Source organism: Bacillus rossius, chromosome 7 (genome assembly GCF_032445375.1).
Source record: "Bacillus rossius redtenbacheri isolate Brsri chromosome 7, Brsri_v3, whole genome shotgun sequence".
Taxonomy (NCBI): domain Eukaryota; kingdom Metazoa; phylum Arthropoda; class Insecta; order Phasmatodea; family Bacillidae; genus Bacillus; species Bacillus rossius.
In genome coordinates, this window is record NC_086335.1 from 37135262 (window position 1) to 37155891 (window position 20630).

General features: G+C 42.3%; 1 protein-coding gene across 1 annotated transcript in view; it reads left to right on the plus strand.

Moving 5' to 3' along the window:
- The window catches only part of LOC134533829 (acetylcholinesterase-like), a 79637-nt gene extending 61741 nt beyond the window's left edge, over positions 1-17896 (plus strand). Inside the window, exons 4-6 of the mRNA XM_063371511.1 lie at positions 3240-3403; positions 12216-12373; positions 14589-17896. Coding sequence (XP_063227581.1) covers positions 3240-3403; positions 12216-12373; positions 14589-14722 — 456 coding nt within the window. The 3' untranslated portion in view covers positions 14723-17896. The remainder of the gene's footprint in view (positions 1-3239; positions 3404-12215; positions 12374-14588) is intronic.
- The last annotated feature ends 2734 nt before the right edge of the window (positions 17897-20630 follow it).

The window sequence follows — 20630 nt, forward strand, 5'->3', positions numbered from 1 at the left end:
AGTTTGGTGTTGCAGTTACAAATATATCATCTCCATCCAAAATTTAATTACACCACTGGATAGCTAAAGGATCAAATAATTCATTATGCTAAGTGAGGACTGTGACGCATCGTGCGTGGTGGAGGGGGAAGTGCCACCATTTTGAGGTAATTTTGCTGCGTTTCGAGATTTCCATTTAGTATAACGTTTTACTCGGAGAAGCTACGACGTTAGTTTAAGTTTCAATCGTCAGCTCTCGTCTAAATCTGTCGATTGAATTTGTAAAATATTATTGTAAAATAGTTACAGTGAATATATATACATAGTGTTAAAATAATAAATGGCGTATTTTATATTTTTTATGAAAAAATATTACTTGTTACGTACTCGTATTCACGTACAACACACGGCTGTGTCCATGACACAGCCAAACCCAATTTTTTTTTTAAATTTCAAACGTGACACTTGAGATACCTTGAGGGCCTAGTGGCGAAGTGACCAAAGATACCATCGAGTGTTTTAACTGGAAGGCAGCAACACTTCTATCAATAGTTACCAAACGCAACACAGGAGGTGGTGTGGCGCTTGTACGCTCCGATCCAACCTAACTTCACTTCCACTAATCGCGCCTTCACTGCTGCTCAGATCGAGATTCGTAACAGCGGCAAAGGCAGTCGGGCTTAATCGGCGTGTCCGCTCAGAGCGAGGGCAAATAGGAGATACTGGATGTCGTGCCATCTTAGACGTGGTGGCGACGACGGACAGCATGACGTTCTTGTAGAGTTGGAGCGTCGGGGCGGCGGCACGAATTTCGGGTCGTTACCACAACGCCGAAATACCACAACGCCGAACGTACAATAACGCCGAATATCATAACGCCTAATTCCAAATTGACCTCAACGCCGACAGCTAGAAAACTGCTGTGTACCACAACGCCGAAATACAGTAACGCCGAAAAATGTTGCTGCGGGGAGGATGGGGCCAGAGGAGCAAAATTAGAAACAACTGAATGAATTTGTGTGCTAACCTTACCTAACCGAACCTTTGTGGCAGTCCTGCAATGACATTTTTCGGCGTTAATGTATTTCGGCGTTGTGGTACACAGCAGTTTTCTAGCTGTCGGCGTTGTAGTTAATTTGACATTTCGGCGTTATTGTACGTTCGGCGTTGTGGTGCGTCCCCCGAAGTTCTCTCGGAGAGTCTCTCAGGACTTCTCCTGGGAGACGGACTGCACATCGTGCTCTCAGTCGAGGCCACTTGTACACCCGAGTTCTGTGGATCTCAGACAATATAGAAAGCTACGGTAGTCGACCAGCAGAGATGGCCGACTTCCCATGACGTCGGGTGGCCTATACCTGACGCTTCAGCCGCAACACCCGGAAGTCTACCTCCCAGGCTTCAAAGTCGCTATGCAGAATATCGCCTAAACGGCAATCAGTCACGTTATATAACAACTTACAACTGTATCTTCGTAGAAACTACGCTGAATATCATCTTCCAAATTCTGTTTTTCAGCACAAACACTGTAAACACACACGTGGAAGAAGAAAAAGTGTGATTGTGTCCGAGACTTAACCAATTTTTTTTTTTTTATGTTTTTCATACACACCAAAATTATACTTTTTGTTTCATGCCCTAGGGAAGTTAAATTTGTATAAGTAAATTTGCCAGCGAGATCATTCCAAATTAATGTCACATCATCATACACCACCTAGATATAGCCCTGTTAAGGGTTACGTGTTTTAATCTTCAAATTTTCTGATTCTCATCCCTAAGGGCTGACTTTCTGTGTGGGGTATTCTTCTTCAACCACTGCAATTATCCTTTTTCTTGGTTCTTGATCTTAGAACATTTTTCTCACATTGAAGTTTCGTCAAATTTTGGTCATAATTTCTTTAAGATTAAAATGTTTCAAATAATGCCCATGTCCATAACCGTTTCGTCTTCAAGTCACATTAATTTTATCAGGCAGGATTTTGTACTCCAACAAGTAGTATATCCATTCTTTTTATTTATAATTTTATACAACACTTCATTTATGAAAATCTATAAAAACAATTTTCCGAGCGTTCTCGTAAATTAAAGAAAAATTTTAACAGTGCTGGAAGCCTGATCCTAGTTCCGCCGAACGACTCTTGCACAGAAAAAAAAGACGTCATTTTCTTTTTCAAAAGATTCTTTTGAAATCCAGTTTCCAAGTAATAGTTGTGTAATACTAAAAGAAAGGTACATTTTAAATTTGTATATCACGTGTATATGGTTATTTTTGCATACATAAATTTCTCTTTTAAATATAATACCGAGTATTTATTAACGAAAATTGGCGCGCATAGTTCTATTTATAATTATTTATGTTTCTTTAAAACACATAATATTTTAAACCATGGAAAATATAATCGAATATTGAACAATAATATTTTATTTCGTTGGATCATCGTGGTTAATACTGTAAAGCTGGGACGACACAAAGCATAATGCCCGGGTATCACTGCGAACACTGTTTTGTAGTGATACGTATGTTCAGGGCCGCAACTAGAGTCTCTGGCACCCGGGGCATGAATGGACTCATGCGCCCCCCCCCCCCCCCTCTTTTTATGTACATACCACACCAACAAAGCGGGAGGTCCGGGGGCCTTCCACGGGAAAATGGTGCTATTTAAGTATTTTCCGTACCTACATGTAACAGTTTCTGTGCTACTGTAACTTCCATGCATGAACCCACTATGTCCATAAAGTATTCCGTATAATCACTAGACTTGTTCATTGAATTGTCGTCATAAATGTTTTTTAAAAATTCTAATTCAACTTGCGAGACCTTTTTGCAGCAAAGATTTTTATATCATCATAGCAAATAGAGGATGCTCTTCCTCACAGCCAGTGGTACCACCCTTTCTGACAACAATGTACTGTATCCGTATAGAGGACGCATTAAAAATTTCTAACTTCTCCCTTTACAATTTTTTATGTTAATGATGAACTTAATATTTTTCTCAGAGTATTTTAAAATAAATATGTTTAGACGTTGTATTGTAAATCAGATTAGACATTCCTGGAATGCAAGTTAAAAAACTTTTTACTAAGTACCAGTTGTAGTAGGAATTACAACGCAAGCGATTTCGACGCCCCCACAGCTTTGCGCACGGGGCGTATGCCCCGCTTGCCCCCCCCCCCCTATTTGCGGCCCTGCGTTTGTTTTCATGTGTATGTACGTGAACATTGTGGGCCGAGACAAAGACGACGTGTACGCTTGGTGGTTGCAGAGGACGAGCACCAACCTGTGGGGCGAGTGGATGGGCGTGATGCACGCCGACGAGATCCAGTACGTGTTCGGCCACCCGCTCAACATGACCATCCCGTACAGCGACAAGGAGCGCGAGCTGAGCCTGCGCATGATGCGGGCCTTCGCGCAGTTCGCGCTCACCGGGTACTCGTCGACCTCCTCCTTGCCTGCCTTGTTGCCTTGTTGTCTTGTTGCCTCTAAACAACCTTTAAACCTTGCTGAGCTGGCGTCGACCCCCCAAGCCACGCCTAGGACACGAGTCATAGCAAAAGAAAATTGGTTGTCTGTAAAGTCGGTTTACGGACGATAGTTTAACGTGAAAACGTCATTACAAAACATTGATAAAATTATTGCATACATTTATGAATGGCATTGAATCATTTTTATTTTAATAATAAAGGAATAAATACTAGAAATCAGATTTTTAAAATGCAAGAATAATTAAACTTTATTGCCGCAATTGTTGTTGTAATAAGCAATTAAAAACCACATTAACTTTTCACTTCACTTTATAAACAGTTGACGAAACAGTTCACGTGTAGATGACTTGTAATTAATTTTAAAAACTGGCGTTTAGCTATAAAGCTTAAATATAATTATGAACAAGTTTTCATATAAATAAATTTTAAAAAATATCTATCATCAATTACATGAATCACCATAACCTTTTAGTAAATTGTAACGTAACCTATTATTACTGCACTCGCCGACAGCGTAACGGAACAATGTGAATAACGGGACACTTTTTCGTGCGTGCATCCGGCGTTCATCGATTTATTAGACGTTGTCACGTCAAAAACCACTTGAGCGACTGAAAGCTCACGTCCAGCTAGTGTACCGAAACGTGATGACGGTAATAACGACGTCCTGCTGTGTACCGAACATAATTACAATAGTGACGACGGCCTGCCACCCGGTGACAGTAGTCACAACGCTCTGCTAGTGTATCGTGACTCGGTGACACTAGTGACAACTCCTGCTAGTTACCGCCACCTACTTACAGAAGTGACAACGTGCTGCAAGTGTACCGATACATTACGACGGTAGTGACGACGGCCTGCCATCCGGTGACAGTAGTGACAACGCTCTGCTAGTGTATCGTGGCTCGGTGATAGTAGTGACGACTCCTGCTAGTTACCGCCACCAACTTACAGAAGTGACAACGTCCTGCAAACTGTACCGTGACATGATGACGTAGTTCCGACGTCCTACCATCCGGTGACAAAGTGACAACGCTCTGATAGTATATGGTGACCCGGTGACGGTATTGATACTTCATTCTAGTGTAATGCGTTCCGGTGACGGTAGTGAGATGTCCTGCTAGTGTAATGCGACCAGGTGACTAGTGAGATATCCTTCTAGTGTAATGCGTCCCGGTGACGGTAGTGAGATTTCCTTCTGATGTAATGCGACCAGGTGACTAGTGAGACATCCTGCTAGTGTAATGCAACCAGGTGACTAGTGAAACTTCTTTTTAGTGTAATGCTTCCCGGTGAAGGTAGTGAGAATTCCTTCTAGTGTAATGCGACCAGGTGACTAGTGAGACATCCTGCTAGTGTAATGCGACCAGGTGACTAGTGAGATATCCTTCTAGTGCAATGCGTCCCGGTGACGGTAGTGAGATGTCCTGCTAGTGTAATGTGAACAGGTGACTAGTGAGACATCTTTCTAGTGTAATGCGTCCTGGTGATGGTAGTGAGATTACCTGCTAGTGCAATGCGACCAGGTGACTAGTGAGACATCTTTCTAGTGTAATGCGTCCCGGTGACGGTAGTGAGATGTCCTGCTAGTGTAATGTGACCAGGTGACTAGTGAGACATCTTTCTAGTGTAATGCGTCCTGGTGATGGTAGTGAGATTACCTGCTAGTGCAATGCGACCAGGTGACTAGTGAGACATATTTCTAGTGTAATGCGTCCCTGTGACGGTAACGAGACACCCTGCTAGTGTAACACGACCAGATGACGGTAGCGAGACACCATGCTAGTGTAACACGACCAGATGACGGTAGTGAGACACCCTGGTAGTGTAATACGACCAGGTGACTAGTGAGACCTCCTGCTAGTGTAATGCGTCCCGGTGACGGTAGCGAGACACCCTGCTAGTGTAACACGACCATATGACGTTAGTGAGACACCATGCTAGTGTAACACGACCAGATGACGGTAGTGAGACACCCTGCTAGTGTAATGCGACCAGGTGACTAGTGAGACATCTTTCTAGTGTAATGCGTCCCGGTGATGGTAGTGAGATTACCTGCTAGTGCAATGCGACCAGGTGACTAGTGAGACATATTTCTAGTGTAATGCGTCCCGGTGACGGTAGCGAGACACCCTGCTAGTGTAACACGACCCGATGACGGTAGCGAGACACCATGCTAGTGTAACACGACCAGATGACGGTAGTGAGACACCATGCTAGTGTAACACGACCAGATGACGGTAGTCAGACACCCTGCTAGTGTAATACGACCAGGTGACTAGTGAGACATCTTTCTAGTGTAATGCGTCCCGGTGATGGTAGTGAGATTACCTGCTAGTGCAATGCGACCAGGTGACTAGTGAGACATATTTCTAGTGTAATGCGTCCCGGTGACGGTAGTGAGACACCCTGCTAGTGTAACACGACCATATGACGTTAGTGAGACACCATGCTAGTGTAACACGACCAGATGACGGTAGTGAGACACCCTGCTAATGTAATACGACCAGATGACTAGTGAGACATCTTTCTAGTGTAATGCGTCCCGGTGACGGTAGTGAGATGTCCTGCTAGTGTAATGTGACCAGGTGACTAGTGAGACATCTTTCTAGTGTAATGCGTCCTGGTGATGGTAGTGAGATTACCTGCTAGTGCAATGCGACCAGGTGACTAGTGAGACATATTTCTAGTGTAATGCGTCCTGGTGATGGTAGTGAGATTACCTGCTAGTGCAATGCGACCAGGTGACTAGTGACACATATTTCTAGTGTAATGCGTCCCTGTGACGGTAACGAGACACCCTGCTAGTGTAATGCGACCAGGTGATGGTAGTGAGATTACCTGCTAGTGCAATGCGACCAGGTGACTAGTGAGACATATTTCTAGTGTAATGCGTCCCGGTGACGGTAGCGAGACACCCTGCTAGTGTAACACGACCCGATGACGGTAGCGAGACACCATGCTAGTGTAACACGACCAGATGACGGTAGTGAGACACCATGCTAGTGTAACACGACCAGATGACGGTAGTCAGACACCCTGCTAGTGTAATACGACCAGGTGACTAGTGAGACATCTTTCTAGTGTAATGCGTTCCGGTGACGGTAGTGAGATGTCCTGCTAGTGTAATGCGACCAGGTGACTAGTGAGATATCCTTCTAGTGTAATGCGTCCCGGTGACGGTAGTGAGATTTCCTTCTGATGTAATGCGACCAGGTGACTAGTGAGACATCCTGCTAGTGTAATGCAACCAGGTGACTAGTGAAACTTCTTTTTAGTGTAATGCTTCCCGGTGAAGGTAGTGAGAATTCCTTCTAGTGTAATGCGACCAGGTGACTAGTGAGACATCCTGCTAGTGTAATGCGACCAGGTGACTAGTGAGATATCCTTCTAGTGCAATGCGTCCCGGTGACGGTAGTGAGATGTCCTGCTAGTGTAATGTGAACAGGTGACTAGTGAGACATCTTTCTAGTGTAATGCGTCCTGGTGATGGTAGTGAGATTACCTGCTAGTGCAATGCGACCAGGTGACTAGTGAGACATCTTTCTAGTGTAATGCGTCCCGGTGACGGTAGTGAGATGTCCTGCTAGTGTAATGTGACCAGGTGACTAGTGAGACATCTTTCTAGTGTAATGCGTCCTGGTGATGGTAGTGAGATTACCTGCTAGTGCAATGCGACCAGGTGACTAGTGAGACATATTTCTAGTGTAATGCGTCCTGGTGATGGTAGTGAGATTACCTGCTAGTGCAATGCGACCAGGTGACTAGTGAGACATATTTCTAGTGTAATGCGTCCCTGTGACGGTAACGAGACACCCTGCTAGTGTAACACGACCAGATGACGGTAGTGAGACACCCTGCTAGTGTAATGCGACCAGGTGACTAGTGAGACATCTTTCTAGTGTAATGCGTCCCGGTGATGGTAGTGAGATTACCTGCTAGTGCAATGCGACCAGGTGACTAGTGAGACATATTTCTAGTGTAATGCGTCCCGGTGACGGTAGCGAGACACCCTGCTAGTGTAACACGACCCGATGACGGTAGCGAGACACCATGCTAGTGTAACACGACCAGATGACGGTAGTGAGACACCATGCTAGTGTAACACGACCAGATGACGGTAGTCAGACACCCTGCTAGTGTAATACGACCAGGTGACTAGTGAGACATATTTCTAGTGTAATGCGTCCCGGTGATGGTAGTGAGATTACCTGCTAGTGCAATGCGACCAGGTGACTAGTGAGACATATTTCTAGTGTAATGCGTCCCGGTGACGGTAGCGAGACACCCTGCTAGTGTAACACGACCCGATGACGGTAGCGAGGCACCATGCTAGTGTAACACGACCAGATGACTAGTGAGACCTCCTGCTAGTGTAATGCGTCCCGGTGACGGTAGCGAGACACCCTGCTAGTGTAACACGACCATATGACGTTAGTGAGACACCATGCTAGTGTAACACGACCAGATGACGGTAGTGAGACACCCTGCTAGTGTAATACGACCAGATGACTAGTGAGACATCTTTCTAGTGTAATGCGTCCCGGTGACGGTAGTGAGATGTCCTGCTAGTGTAATGTGACCAGGTGACTAGTGAGACATCTTTCTAGTGTAATGCGTCCTGGTGATGGTAGTGAGATTACCTGCTAGTGCAATGCGACCAGGTGACTAGTGAGACATATTTCTAGTGTAATGCGTCCCTGTGACGGTAACGAGACACCCTGCTAGTGTAACACGACCAGATGACGGTAGCGAGACACCATGCTAGTGTAACACGACCAGATGACGGTAGTGAGACACCCTGCTAGTGTAATACGACCAGGTGACTAGTGAGACCTCCTGCTAGTGTAATGCGTCCCGGTGACGGTAGCGAGACACCCTGCTAGTGTAACACGACCATATGACGTTAGTGAGACACCATGCTAGTGTAACACGACCAGATGACGGTAGTGAGACACCCTGCTAGTGTAATACGACCAGGTGACTAGTGAGACCTCCTGCTAGTGTAATGCGTCCCTGTGACGGTAACGAGACACCCTGCTAGTGTAACACGACCAGATGACGGTAGCGAGACACCATGCTAGTGTAACACGACCAGATGACGGTAGTGAGACACCCTGCTAGTGTAATACGACCAGGTGACTAGTGAGACCTCCTGCTAGTGTAATGCGTCCCGGTGACGGTAGCGAGACACCCTGCTAGTGTAACACGACCATATGACGTTAGTGAGACACCATGCTAGTGTAACACGACCAGATGACGGTAGTGAGACACCCTGCTAGTGTAATGCGACCAGGTGACTAGTGAGACATCTTTCTAGTGTAATGCGTCCCGGTGATGGTAGTGAGATTACCTGCTAGTGCAATGCGACCAGGTGACTAGTGAGACATATTTCTAGTGTAATGCGTCCCGGTGACGGTAGCGATACACCCTGCTAGTGTAACACGACCCGATGACGGTAGCGAGACACCATGCTAGTGTAACACGACCAGATGACGGTAGTGAGACACCATGCTAGTGTAACACGACCAGATGACGGTAGTGAGACACCCTGCTAGTGTAATACGACCAGGTGACTAGTGAGACATCTTTCTAGTGTAATGCGTCCCGGTGATGGTAGTGAGATTACCTGCTAGTGCAATGCGACCAGGTGACTAGTGAGACATCTTTCTAGTGTAAAGCGTCCCGGTGATGGTAGTGAGATTACCTGCTAGTGCAATGCGACCAGGTGACTAGTGAGAAATCTTTCTAGTGTAATGCGTCCCGGTGACGGTAGCGAGACACCCTGCTAGTGTAACACGACCAGATGACGGTAGTGTGACACCATGCTAGTGTAACACGACCAGATGACGGTAGTGAGACACCCTGCTAGTGTAATGCGACCAGGTGACTAGCGAGACACCCTGCTAGTGCAATGCTACCCTGTGACAGTGGTGAGATGCCCTGCTAGTGCAATGCTACCCGGTGACGGTGGTGAGATGCCCTGCTAGTGCAATGCTACCCTGTGACGGTGGTGAGATGCCCTGCTAGTGCAATGCGACCCGGTGACGGTGGTTAGTAGCCCTGCTAGTGCAATGCGACCCGGTGACGGTGGTGAGATGCCCTGCTAGTGCAATGCGACCCGGTGACGGTGGTGAGATGCCCTGCTAGTGAAATGCTACCCTGTGACGGTGGTGAGATGCCCTGCTAGTGCAATGCTACCCTGTGACGGTGGTGAGATGCCCTGCTAGTGCAATGCGACCCGGTGACGGTGGTGAGATGCCATGCTAGTGCAATGCTACCCTGTGACGGTGGTGAGATGACCTGCTTGTGCAATGCGACCCGGTGACGGTGGTGAGATGCCCTGCTAGTGCAATGCTACCCTGTGACGGTGGTGAGATGCCCTGCTAGTGCAATGCTACCTTGTGACGGTGGTGAAATGCCCTGCTAGTGCAATGCTACCCTGTGACGGTGGTGAGATGCTCTGCTAGTGCAATGCGACCTGGTGACGGTGGTGAGATGACCTGCTAGTGCAATGCGACCCGGTGACGGTGGTGAGATGCCCTGCTAGTGCAATGCTACCCTGTGACGGAGGTGAGATGCCCTGCTAGTGCAATGCTACCCTGTGACTGTGGTGAGATGCCCTGCTAGTGCAATGCGACCCGGTGACGGTGGTGAGATGCCCTGCTAGTGCAATGCGACCCGGTGACGGTGGTGAGATGCCCTGCTAGTGCAATGCTACCTTGTGACGGTGGTGAGATGCCCTGCTAGTGCAATGCGACCCGGTGACGGTGGTGAGATGCCCTGCTAGTGAAATGCTACCCTGTGACGGTGGTGAGATGCCCTGCTAGTACAATGCTACCCTGTGACGGTGGTGAGATGCCCTGCTAGTGCAATGCGACCCGGTGACGGTGGTGAGATGCCCTGCTAGTGCAATGCTACCCTGTGACGGTGGTGAGATGCCCTGCTAGTGCAATGCTACCCTGTGACCGTGGTGAGATGCCCTGCTAGTGCAATGCTACCCTGTGACAGTGGTGAGATGCCCTGCTAGTGCAATGCGACCCGGTGACGGTGGTGAGATGCCCTGCTAGTGCAATGCGACCCTGTGACGGTCGTGAGATGCCCTGCTAGTGCAATGCTACCCTGTGACGGTGGTGAGATGCCCTGCTAGTGCAATGCTACCCTGTGACGGTGGTGAGATGCCCTGCTAGTGCAATGCAACCCGGTGACGATGGTGAGATGCCCTGCTAGTGCACTGCTACCCTGTGACGGTGGTGAGATGCCCTGCTAGTGCAATGCGACCCGGTGACGGTGGTGAGATGCCCTGCTAGTGCAATGCCACCCTGTGACGGTGGTGAGATGCCCTGCTAGTGCAATGCGACCCGGTGACGGTGGTGAGATGCCCTGCTAGTACAATGCTACCCTGTGACGGTGGTGAGATGCCCTGCTAGTGCAATGCTACACTGTGACGGTGGTGAGATGCCCTGCTAGTGCAATGCTACCCTGTGACAGTGGTGAGATGCCCTGCTAGTGCAATGCTACCCTGTGACGGTGGTGAGATGCCCTGCTTGTGCAATGCTACCCTGTGACGGTGGTGAGATGCCCTGCTAGTGCAATGCTACCCTGTGACGGTGGTGAGATGCCCTGCTAGTGCAATGCTACCCTGTGACGGTGGTGAGATGCCCTGCTAGTGCAATGCTACCCTGTGACAGTGGTGAGATTCCCTGCTTGTGCAATGCTACCCTGTGACGGTGGTGAGATTCCCTGCTAGTGCAATGCTACCCTGTGACGGTAGTGAGATGCCCTGCTAGTGCAATGCTACCCTGTGACGGTGGTGAGATGCCCTGCTTGTGCAATGCTACCCTGTGACGGTGGTTAGATGCCCTGCTAGTGCAATGCTACCCTGTGACGGTGGTGAGATGCCCTGCTAGTGCAATGCTACCCTGTGACGGTGGTGAGATGCCCTGCTAGTTAAATGCGACCCTGTGACGGTGGTTAGATGCCCTGCTAGTGCAATGCGACCCGGTGACGGTGGTGAGATGCCCTGCTAGTGTAATGCGACCATATGACGGTATTGAGACACCATGCTAGTGCAATGCGACCAGAGGACGGTAGTGAGACACCATGCTAGTGTAACACGACCAGATGACGGCAGCGAGACACCCTGCTAGTGTAATGCGACCATATGACGGTAGTGAGACACCATGCTAGTGCAATGCGACCAGAGGACAGTAGTGAGACACCATGCTAGTGCAATGCGACCAGAGGACGGTAGTGAGACACCATGCTAGTGTAACACGACCAGATGACGGTAGCGAGACACCCTGCTAGTGTAATGCGACCATATGACGGTAGTGAGACACCATGCTAGTGCAATGCGACCAGAGGACGGTAGTGAGACACCATGCTAGTGTAACACGACCAGATGACGGTAGCGAGACACCCTGCTAGTGTAATGCGACCAGGTGACGGTAGCGAGACACCCTGCTAGTGTAATGCGACCACATGACGGTAGCAAGACACCCTGCTAGTGTAACACGACCAGATGACGGTAGTGAGACACCATGCTAGTGTAACACGACCAGATGACGGTAGTGTGACACCCTACTAGTGTAATACGACCAGATGACAGTAGCAAGACACCCTGCTAGTGTAATGCGACCAGGTGACTAGTGAGACGTCCTGCTAGTGCAATGCGACTAGGTGACGGTAATGAGACGTCCTGCTAGTGCAATGCGACCCGGTGACGGTAGTGAGGAGCGCCTGCGTGGTTGCAGGAACCCGGCCGATAAGGACGTGGAGTGGCCGCCCTACACCGCAGAGCACCCGCAGTACTACATCTTCCACTCCGAGAACAACGGCCTGGGGCGGGGGCCCCGGTCGCAGGCGTGCGCCTTCTGGAACAAATTCCTGCCGAGGCTGAGTGGCGTCCAAGGTGGGTACCAGCTCAGTTGTAGAGGTCCCATTCCCCAACTCTGTTATAGAGAACACTTTATTAAATTATGAATACGATACCTAGAATGCTAACAGAAAATGAATTAATGCAGTTGCCGATTAAAGCAAACATATTGATATTCCTTTTAACCAAATACTGAAAATATATGAAACTTGTACCTTTTTTTTAAAAAATATGTTTACCTAGAGGACTATTTATGATATTTAATGTTAGACACTTAAATTACAAAAAAAAAAAAAATATGTTTATAACAAACTTGGTTTAGTATTTTTTAGAAAATAGAGTTCGATCACCGAAATTGAATTTCCCTTAGTAGTTAGTTTAAAAATCTAGTAATATAAAATTAAAAGGATCCAGGGGAATTTGTGTTGGCTCTAATATTGTTTATTTATGATATATTTTTAATATTTCATTAATCATACCGCTCATCTAGATAATTAATAGTTGTTATTGTGCTAATTTAATTTTAATAGTTAAACATCTACTTATTATTTTTTTATTTTTTTAAATTTTTTACTAAATATTTATTATACTTTCGGATAATGTACCATGAATTTTTGCTACGAAGTGAGACAAAAACACGCATATTTTAAGATAGTATGATTTTCCATAGTAAAATTCAATCTGGAGCGAAGAATTACAGTCTCGCATTTTCATTTAGGCTTACATGCGTGCAGTTTTACGAAGTGTTGTTTTAAGTATTCATTTATAATTTAGCGACATTCTTTTCCATATCAAAGTTTGTGTTTAAATTAGGTTATTTTGTTAATTACTTGTGATGATATTATTTTATTTAAATAAAAATAAAAGATATACTAATAGCTAGTATGAAATAATCAAAAAAATGTACTAAACTATGTAATCAATGTTATAATAACAATTAGACAAACAAATAAAATATACAAATACATACTTTACCTAGCAAAATATGTATAAAAGAGTAATTAGTTATAAAACAAAATCAATTAAAAGTTTTTCCAGTGAAGAGGTTTGAATCACGTCATAAGTTCTTCCTTTATAACCGCACGCTCTGTCACGGTGCTACAGAGTCCATGGGAACACTGGGAGGAAATAATGAGTTTTAAAACTTGTGATTGCCTCTTTCTATTAGTATTTTAAGTTTAACAAATATATTACCTAGTAGTTTCACTATCATAAAGTTTCATTTGGCACACCATGACGTTTAGTACGTCCCATTATATTAACGAAGATGAATAAATACGGGTTTATGATGCTACACGCGGGTCCGCGATCTTGAAAACACGTTCTAATACGTTTTTGACTTCGACTTTGGGAATGAAAACTTTTAAACCCAGAGCCAGACCCATTGGAATTGTACTGAAATATTTCTTACGCGATAGCAGCCGCTCTAACAGAAAATAGGTATAAAAACTGCTAAGGAAGTGGGTATCGTGTGGGGTTGTTTTAAAGGGCCAGCCTACCGGACCACAACACAACACGGTGTGCAAAACTTCAGATAAATAACACGCAATTGGAAATCTGCTAAACATATCATAGTAGTATATGTTAACGAAAAACAATTAAATAATTAGCTTAATATTTAAGACCAACATGGCGCAGACAATGAGCTGGACAAAAATAACGACTTCACCATTTACCATGTAATCATGCGGAATTGGACACCTCCTTACAAATTGACATTTCTTGGCAAATGGTTTGCAATGCTTATCTTCTGTAAAATTACAATAAAAAAGTTTGTTTTTTTAACTGACGGCGTAGCATGAGTCACAAGGTATCGGAAGTGTACGGGTAGCAGGAGTTAACGCGTGCAACGTATGTAAATAATGTAACGAATACGATGGCGCGAGGTTTTAAAATTATGTTTTTGTATTAAACAGCATGCATATTCACACCCCGTTACAGATGGAAGCAGGCAAGAGCGCTTTGGCGCGCGTTCGCATACTTCTGCAACTCGTTATCCTCGACTCTGAAACCCTCATCCCTGGAGTTCAATCCGGTGCTATCATTAGTAACTGTGGTAAAAAAAAAAAAAATTGTATGGACATTCCCGGTAGGAACATTTATGGTATTTTAGCGATCATAACCTCGTTCTTGTTGGATTCCATTGACGTCATGAAGGTTATGGATGCCGCAAGCAGAATGTGTTATCCCTGTTACCTGTGGAGGTTCGCCTGATGCGAGGTGTATCAGCGCGAGGGCCGTGTTGCTGCAGGTGCCAGCCACGGCTGCAGCAGCGGCGTGGTCGGCATGAAGGAGCTGAGTGGCTGCAGCCCCCTCGCAGCACACGCCCTGCCGGCGCTGCTGGCGGGCTACCTGCTGCTGCTGGCGGCGCTGCGCAGCGTGTAGGAGGGGCTACCCTCACCCTCTCTCGAGTACCAGCACGTGATAGCAGAGCAACACGCAGGCACGTAGCTCCCAGGGAGTCTCTTAGGATTTTTTTTTCTTCGGAAGTTGGCAGCCACGTCGCGTGGCTCACAAAAATGGCGAGAGTTGTTTATTTTCCCAAGAAGGCTTAGCTTGCACCCGGTGCACAATGAAAAAAAAAAAACCAAGTTAGTACGATGGTTAAAACAAGGGTTGGGGAAAAAAAATAAAGTGGAGTCCTGCCAGAGTAGCTAGCAGACGAGAGAGTTTCGCGGCTACGAAGCAGATTTGTGGATGGTGTCCTTGGTACAGCGTGTTTACGGTACTTTACGAGATCCGTTTTTTGAACCCCTCCATCATCCCTCCCCATCACACACGGGGGTTTCTGCAAACTTGTCATGCAAGTAGTATTTTTTGAAAGGGAGGGAAAATAAAAAGTGCACACCAGCACATATTATATATACATACACTCCATTTTTTTTTGTATGTCACACGGGCAGCAAACGTATCGTGTATTTTACGCCTTGTATATAATATATACCGTATACTCCTGGCAACGCCTACTGCATTTTTGGTGTTTGATGCACTCTGCATAGCTTCAGCGCGCCAAGTAACTGAAGCTGTAAGCTACCGCGTTGTTTTCTTTTCCACACGACTGTACGTAGGAATCCTCCTGTAAATATCACTGACATCTCAAGAAACGGACTATCATTATTTTCTTACGTGTAATTGCAATGTGTATTTTGCGATGGAATTCAGAGAACGTGGCTGGATATTTCCATTTTTTCAAAGGGTTTAAGAATGTAAGAATTTTCGTCGTAGCGCATAATTGTATTAGAATGTAGACAAATAATAGTACAAAGTTTAATGTACACTTCCTAAACCCACTACGTCACTGCATACTGGTATTTGGAACACAGTTGTATTTTGAAGTAATTGACGACTTATTGATGGGAAAGAAGCCAGCCAGTTCCCCTCTATCTCTCTCTGCTCGCAGTTTTACATGAGCACAGAACAGAAACTATCTTATAAATGAAACATATCAGTGAAAATCACAAATCGATACATATCAATGAGTGCAATTCCAAAATGACTTATTGTTGTACTTATAGCTTTATATATATACATATATAAAACATTTTCTTGCACTTTGTATTGTACACAGATATTTCGTACACATTTTATGATGACGAATTGTCAACAGTTCTTGCTAGTCAAATAGTGCCTATCAATAGAAAACATTCCAATTACAAACCTTGCTCTGTTAATCACTGTATGAAACCTTAAATGTGACAGCATGTGTAGTTCTTATAAAAAATAATAATTTGGCTTTCTAACTTATTCAAAATTTGTTTCAATTGTAATGGAGAAATCAGATTGTTTCGAATAATGTCTGTGATAGTAAAACTGTTTTAAGCATTATGTGAACAATGGATTTAGAATAAATAGACATAAATAAAGCTCAAACTATATTTTTAGAGTAAACAATGGCAAAACTCTCAAAATAGCATACATACGAAAATTCTCCACTACCAGCAATCAACAGCTAAGCAAACATTTAAATAGCAGTAATAAACTGAAACTGAATCAATTTTTATACGCTGTTATACGAACAAATTTAACTCAAAAAGTTTTAGTAATGGTCTATTTATTCTGCTGTCTAACGAGCTACAGTCACATTTGAACTGCTTCTTAAAGGCTAAGCTACTGTGCCTATTTTTACTCAATTTCTAAACAATTTTTCTACACTGCATCTTCTACGAAACATTTTTTAGCAAGTATGTATTTATACACCACGCAATATTTTTAAGTCTGTGCATTTACCCAAATAAACAGATATTTCCACGGGAAAATATTAATTGATTTAACTTTTGGCCAATAAGAAGTGTCTTTACCAAGAGTCTTGAATGTTTTAATACGTATGCAAACTGAGATAATGGAAGAAAACCTCTGTGGGTCACTTTATACACCATAAATTGTATCGTCCACTCTGTGACGTATTAATGGTACTATAATTTTTATATTAAACAAAATTTTTCACAATATATACTTTTGTGATAGTTGTGTTGATAAATATCAATAAATTTATGTACTTCCTAAATAATTTGAAGGTTGCATAATATATTTAACTAAGCAGGTATAACACTTGATGTATTTAAATTTTTTCCTAAAATAAACAATATATTTGAGACATTCACCATAATTGATGTGAGCTAAAAAAAAAAGACATTTTGTTTAAATAATTTATATGTAATTGATTTTTTGTCAAATCTGTGGTACAGTTGAATTTTCATGTACGAATTCTTTTACTTTATTTATTTGTTACCTGTTCCTACCTGCATAGAATATGAGTGTTTTGTGAAGGACAATATATGTTAATTTTTGACCATTTCTCTGATTTTGATACTATTATCGAATCACGTTTATTACTTTTAATTAAAAATTGTTAAACAAATAATTTACTTCATAATAGTGTGCGAATTTGTAAAGTTATTAAAAAATTAAACACGCGTATTTACAATATAAATACTTTATTTCAACGAAAATAGTATACAATATCACAAACCAATATTATTAAATTTTTTATAACAGTTTCTAAAATATAGTCACTTAAATAAGAGTATTTTATTTTGAACCAAAGCAAGTTTTCTTGAGGATTATTTCGCTCACAATTCGGAAAACTTTATATTCAGTCGACACTGCTATGTTATACAATACTGAGTTAAACAATATGGTGGTGGTAAACAGTGTTCAATTGAGATCATTATTTTATAACACATGGCAAGAATACCTCATAAAGTTTAACCAGCAGTTCTAAAGGTGTGTAGTTACACAAATATAAATCAGGTTATCTAAATATTTTAGTAACATTATTACTGAGTTCCTTATTGACATAAACTTAATGCTCGGTGAAATGTGTCGCGTGTGAAGAGGCCGATTAACATTAATAAACAAGTATTTATTACAATCGGACTCTTTTCAAAAGTTTTCATGAAATTGCTATTTCGAAGTAATCTTGAAAAATAAAGTTGTTGGCTTGTTCTGATTGTGGTACTTCGAAGGTGCGCAAAATTATAAGTTATAATTATAAAGCTGTACATCCTGAAAAGTAACATCGCTGTACTTAATAATGCGTAAATGACACCTCAAAATAAACTGTACTGGGAGATATATATTTTTAAATCGTAATTTTTTCGATGTATTTTTATTCTTCTTTAAGACTGCGATAAACATATCCAACCATTAATTTTTAATTGAAGTACTTGGAAAAATTAGAAATACGAATAATATCTACAGATGATATGCATGTTCTTTTAAACTGTACGGGATACAAAGTATGTTATCATCAGGAATTGGTCGCAAAAAAAAAAACCTACGATTTGCAAGGAAATTCTTTAGAAAATATTTACTGTAATGCTGGAAGAAAATTACCATACCTTTTCCAACACATTTCTGTTTTATTTACAAAAGTTATGTTGATATTATTCAATATATATCAAAATGTAGAAAAATCTGCTAATACAGATTTAGATAGAACACTTTAATAATACGTTACAAAATAAAGTAATATACCACTTCACGTTTATTTCTGCAAGCTTAAATTATTTAGGCAACTATTTTTTGATTGCTTTTGAAATAAAATATTTTTTTACGGTAAAGCTGTGAGCGTCTTAATAAAAAATTCTACGGTCGTCATGATGAGATTAGTGCCGAAGATATGAGAGAATATTAAAATAATTATAGTGTACAAACCACTTCAGCTGGTAACTCATAATCGTGGAGTAAAAAGAAGCGCTATGAACAGAAAATACGTTTCTGAATTAAGGAGCTACAGAATCTGCTGAAAGTTAGTCTACTATTCAAAACCAAAATATTTACTCTGTTGATCTTATACTCTCTAAAAGAACTATTAAATTACATACAGCTAAAATAAGCCATAAAATATTTCCAAGATGCTTAGTATCACAATAAGAGCACTTGAAATTAAAGTTTAATGATAGTGTGTGTACAGAAACTTATTTTTACAGACATAAAATAACATTAGAAAAAACGTATGAACCTGGAACACGGAGTATTTGAATTTCATCGAAAGTAGCTTGTAATTAATGTACTTTGGCTTATCGCTGTCCAATCGCGGCCACCGAACCGTCATAATGGCCGCAACAGCTCTGACCCAGATTCAGCGCTGCCAATCGATACTGCGTCATCAGGATGAGGGACCTTCACTTTCTCTGTCAGCTTCGCCGTCGTCGCCGCTGACCCGTCTGCACTGAAACTCTCGCTTCTCCGTCTGGAAGCCCTCCTCTGAGACGCTCTGAGACGCTCTGAGACGCTCTGAGACGCTCTGAGACGCTCTGAATGCGCTCACGAGCCAGCTGAACCAGGCCTGAATCTGGTTGTACTCTGACACTCTTGCCTCGGTATTTTCGCTCGTCATTGTCCAAATTCCTTCGGGTGATAACAAGCTTGACAGCTGTGCGACAGAACTGTTCAGTATATTCGATTTTTTAAAAAGTTTGTTTACCGCTATTGATTTGTTTGCACGCTGCGTAAAGTAAACTTTTAAACCTTATATATATATATATATATATATATATATATATATATTTCATATTAGTTAACTGAATAATCCTCAAGGAAACTCCCATAAAAGCATTTGGACCAAACTGCTGTGTGTTTCAGTGAATCTTAACAGCAAATACTAACTTCGTCCTAAGTATCAGAATACGTTGTGCCATAAAATTTATTTTTCTACATATTTGATACATATTTCTCATTTCTTCTTAAAAAATTGTCATTTATTTTTGTCATTAAATATTTATTTGTATTTCAAGTTTTGGTACATTTCGTTTATATTCTGCAATTTATTGTTAAAGTTTGGACATATCTCACATTACTAGAACTAGAGAAAAATAAGCAAGAGTTTAACAATTTACTATTTATTAAAATCCAATCATTTTATATTTAAAACATATTTATAAAAATTTCACAGATAACGGACAGCAAATACCCTTTTCTTAAATGTAGTATATATGTTTTTCCAGTTAGTACAAAATATTTTTCTTAGTAACCTAAAATGTCTACGCTGATCATGTTGTTAAGAGTTTATTTTTTAAGTAAAACCAAATGTCTTGCATTATATAAATGCTCATGTATGCGGCTTTGAAAAGCTAACGGCTGCTTTTAGAAAACCAAACAAGGCCAACTAATTTATTGTTTGTAATGTAGTATTGTAGTTTAGAATACAGTTTGCGTAAATGGATATGTTGTGTTGTGGAACACTTGTCGTTTATGTGTCATGGCCTACTTGACAAGCCTATATACGCAAGCACCTCTTCAAAAGACTAGTCACTTAATCAATTTGATTTTGTGCATTTCTTGTAAATAGTATTTGTAATATAAATATCACAACGTTGTATTGAATTATCTAACATATACATATCAGACAGTGTCAGGCCTATATTTCCACGCATATCATAACACACTGTGTGACTACGAATTGATATATATGCATATATATATATATATATATTTCTACAGTAACTGAATTAGTAATGTTGTAATAGTTATCAGCAAACACGCTTTATATATAATGTAAGTATTTGAACACTGTGCTTCATTCAATCACAATGTAAATACCTAGACTCTAGTTTTGTAAAACATGATACATTGTATAGTGTTCAGATCGCTTCCTAATGAATGTAGTGATATGTTTACTTTGAGTTTTCGTACAGTTAAACGGAATATTTCATAAGAAAACATACATTTTCTATATATATTTAAATTAATACTATTGTCATTTTATTGTGATGCATGCCTCACATAAGCCACGATTATATGTTAAAAAATTTTCTCAATTACAATAAACATTGTCAAATAGATATTCATT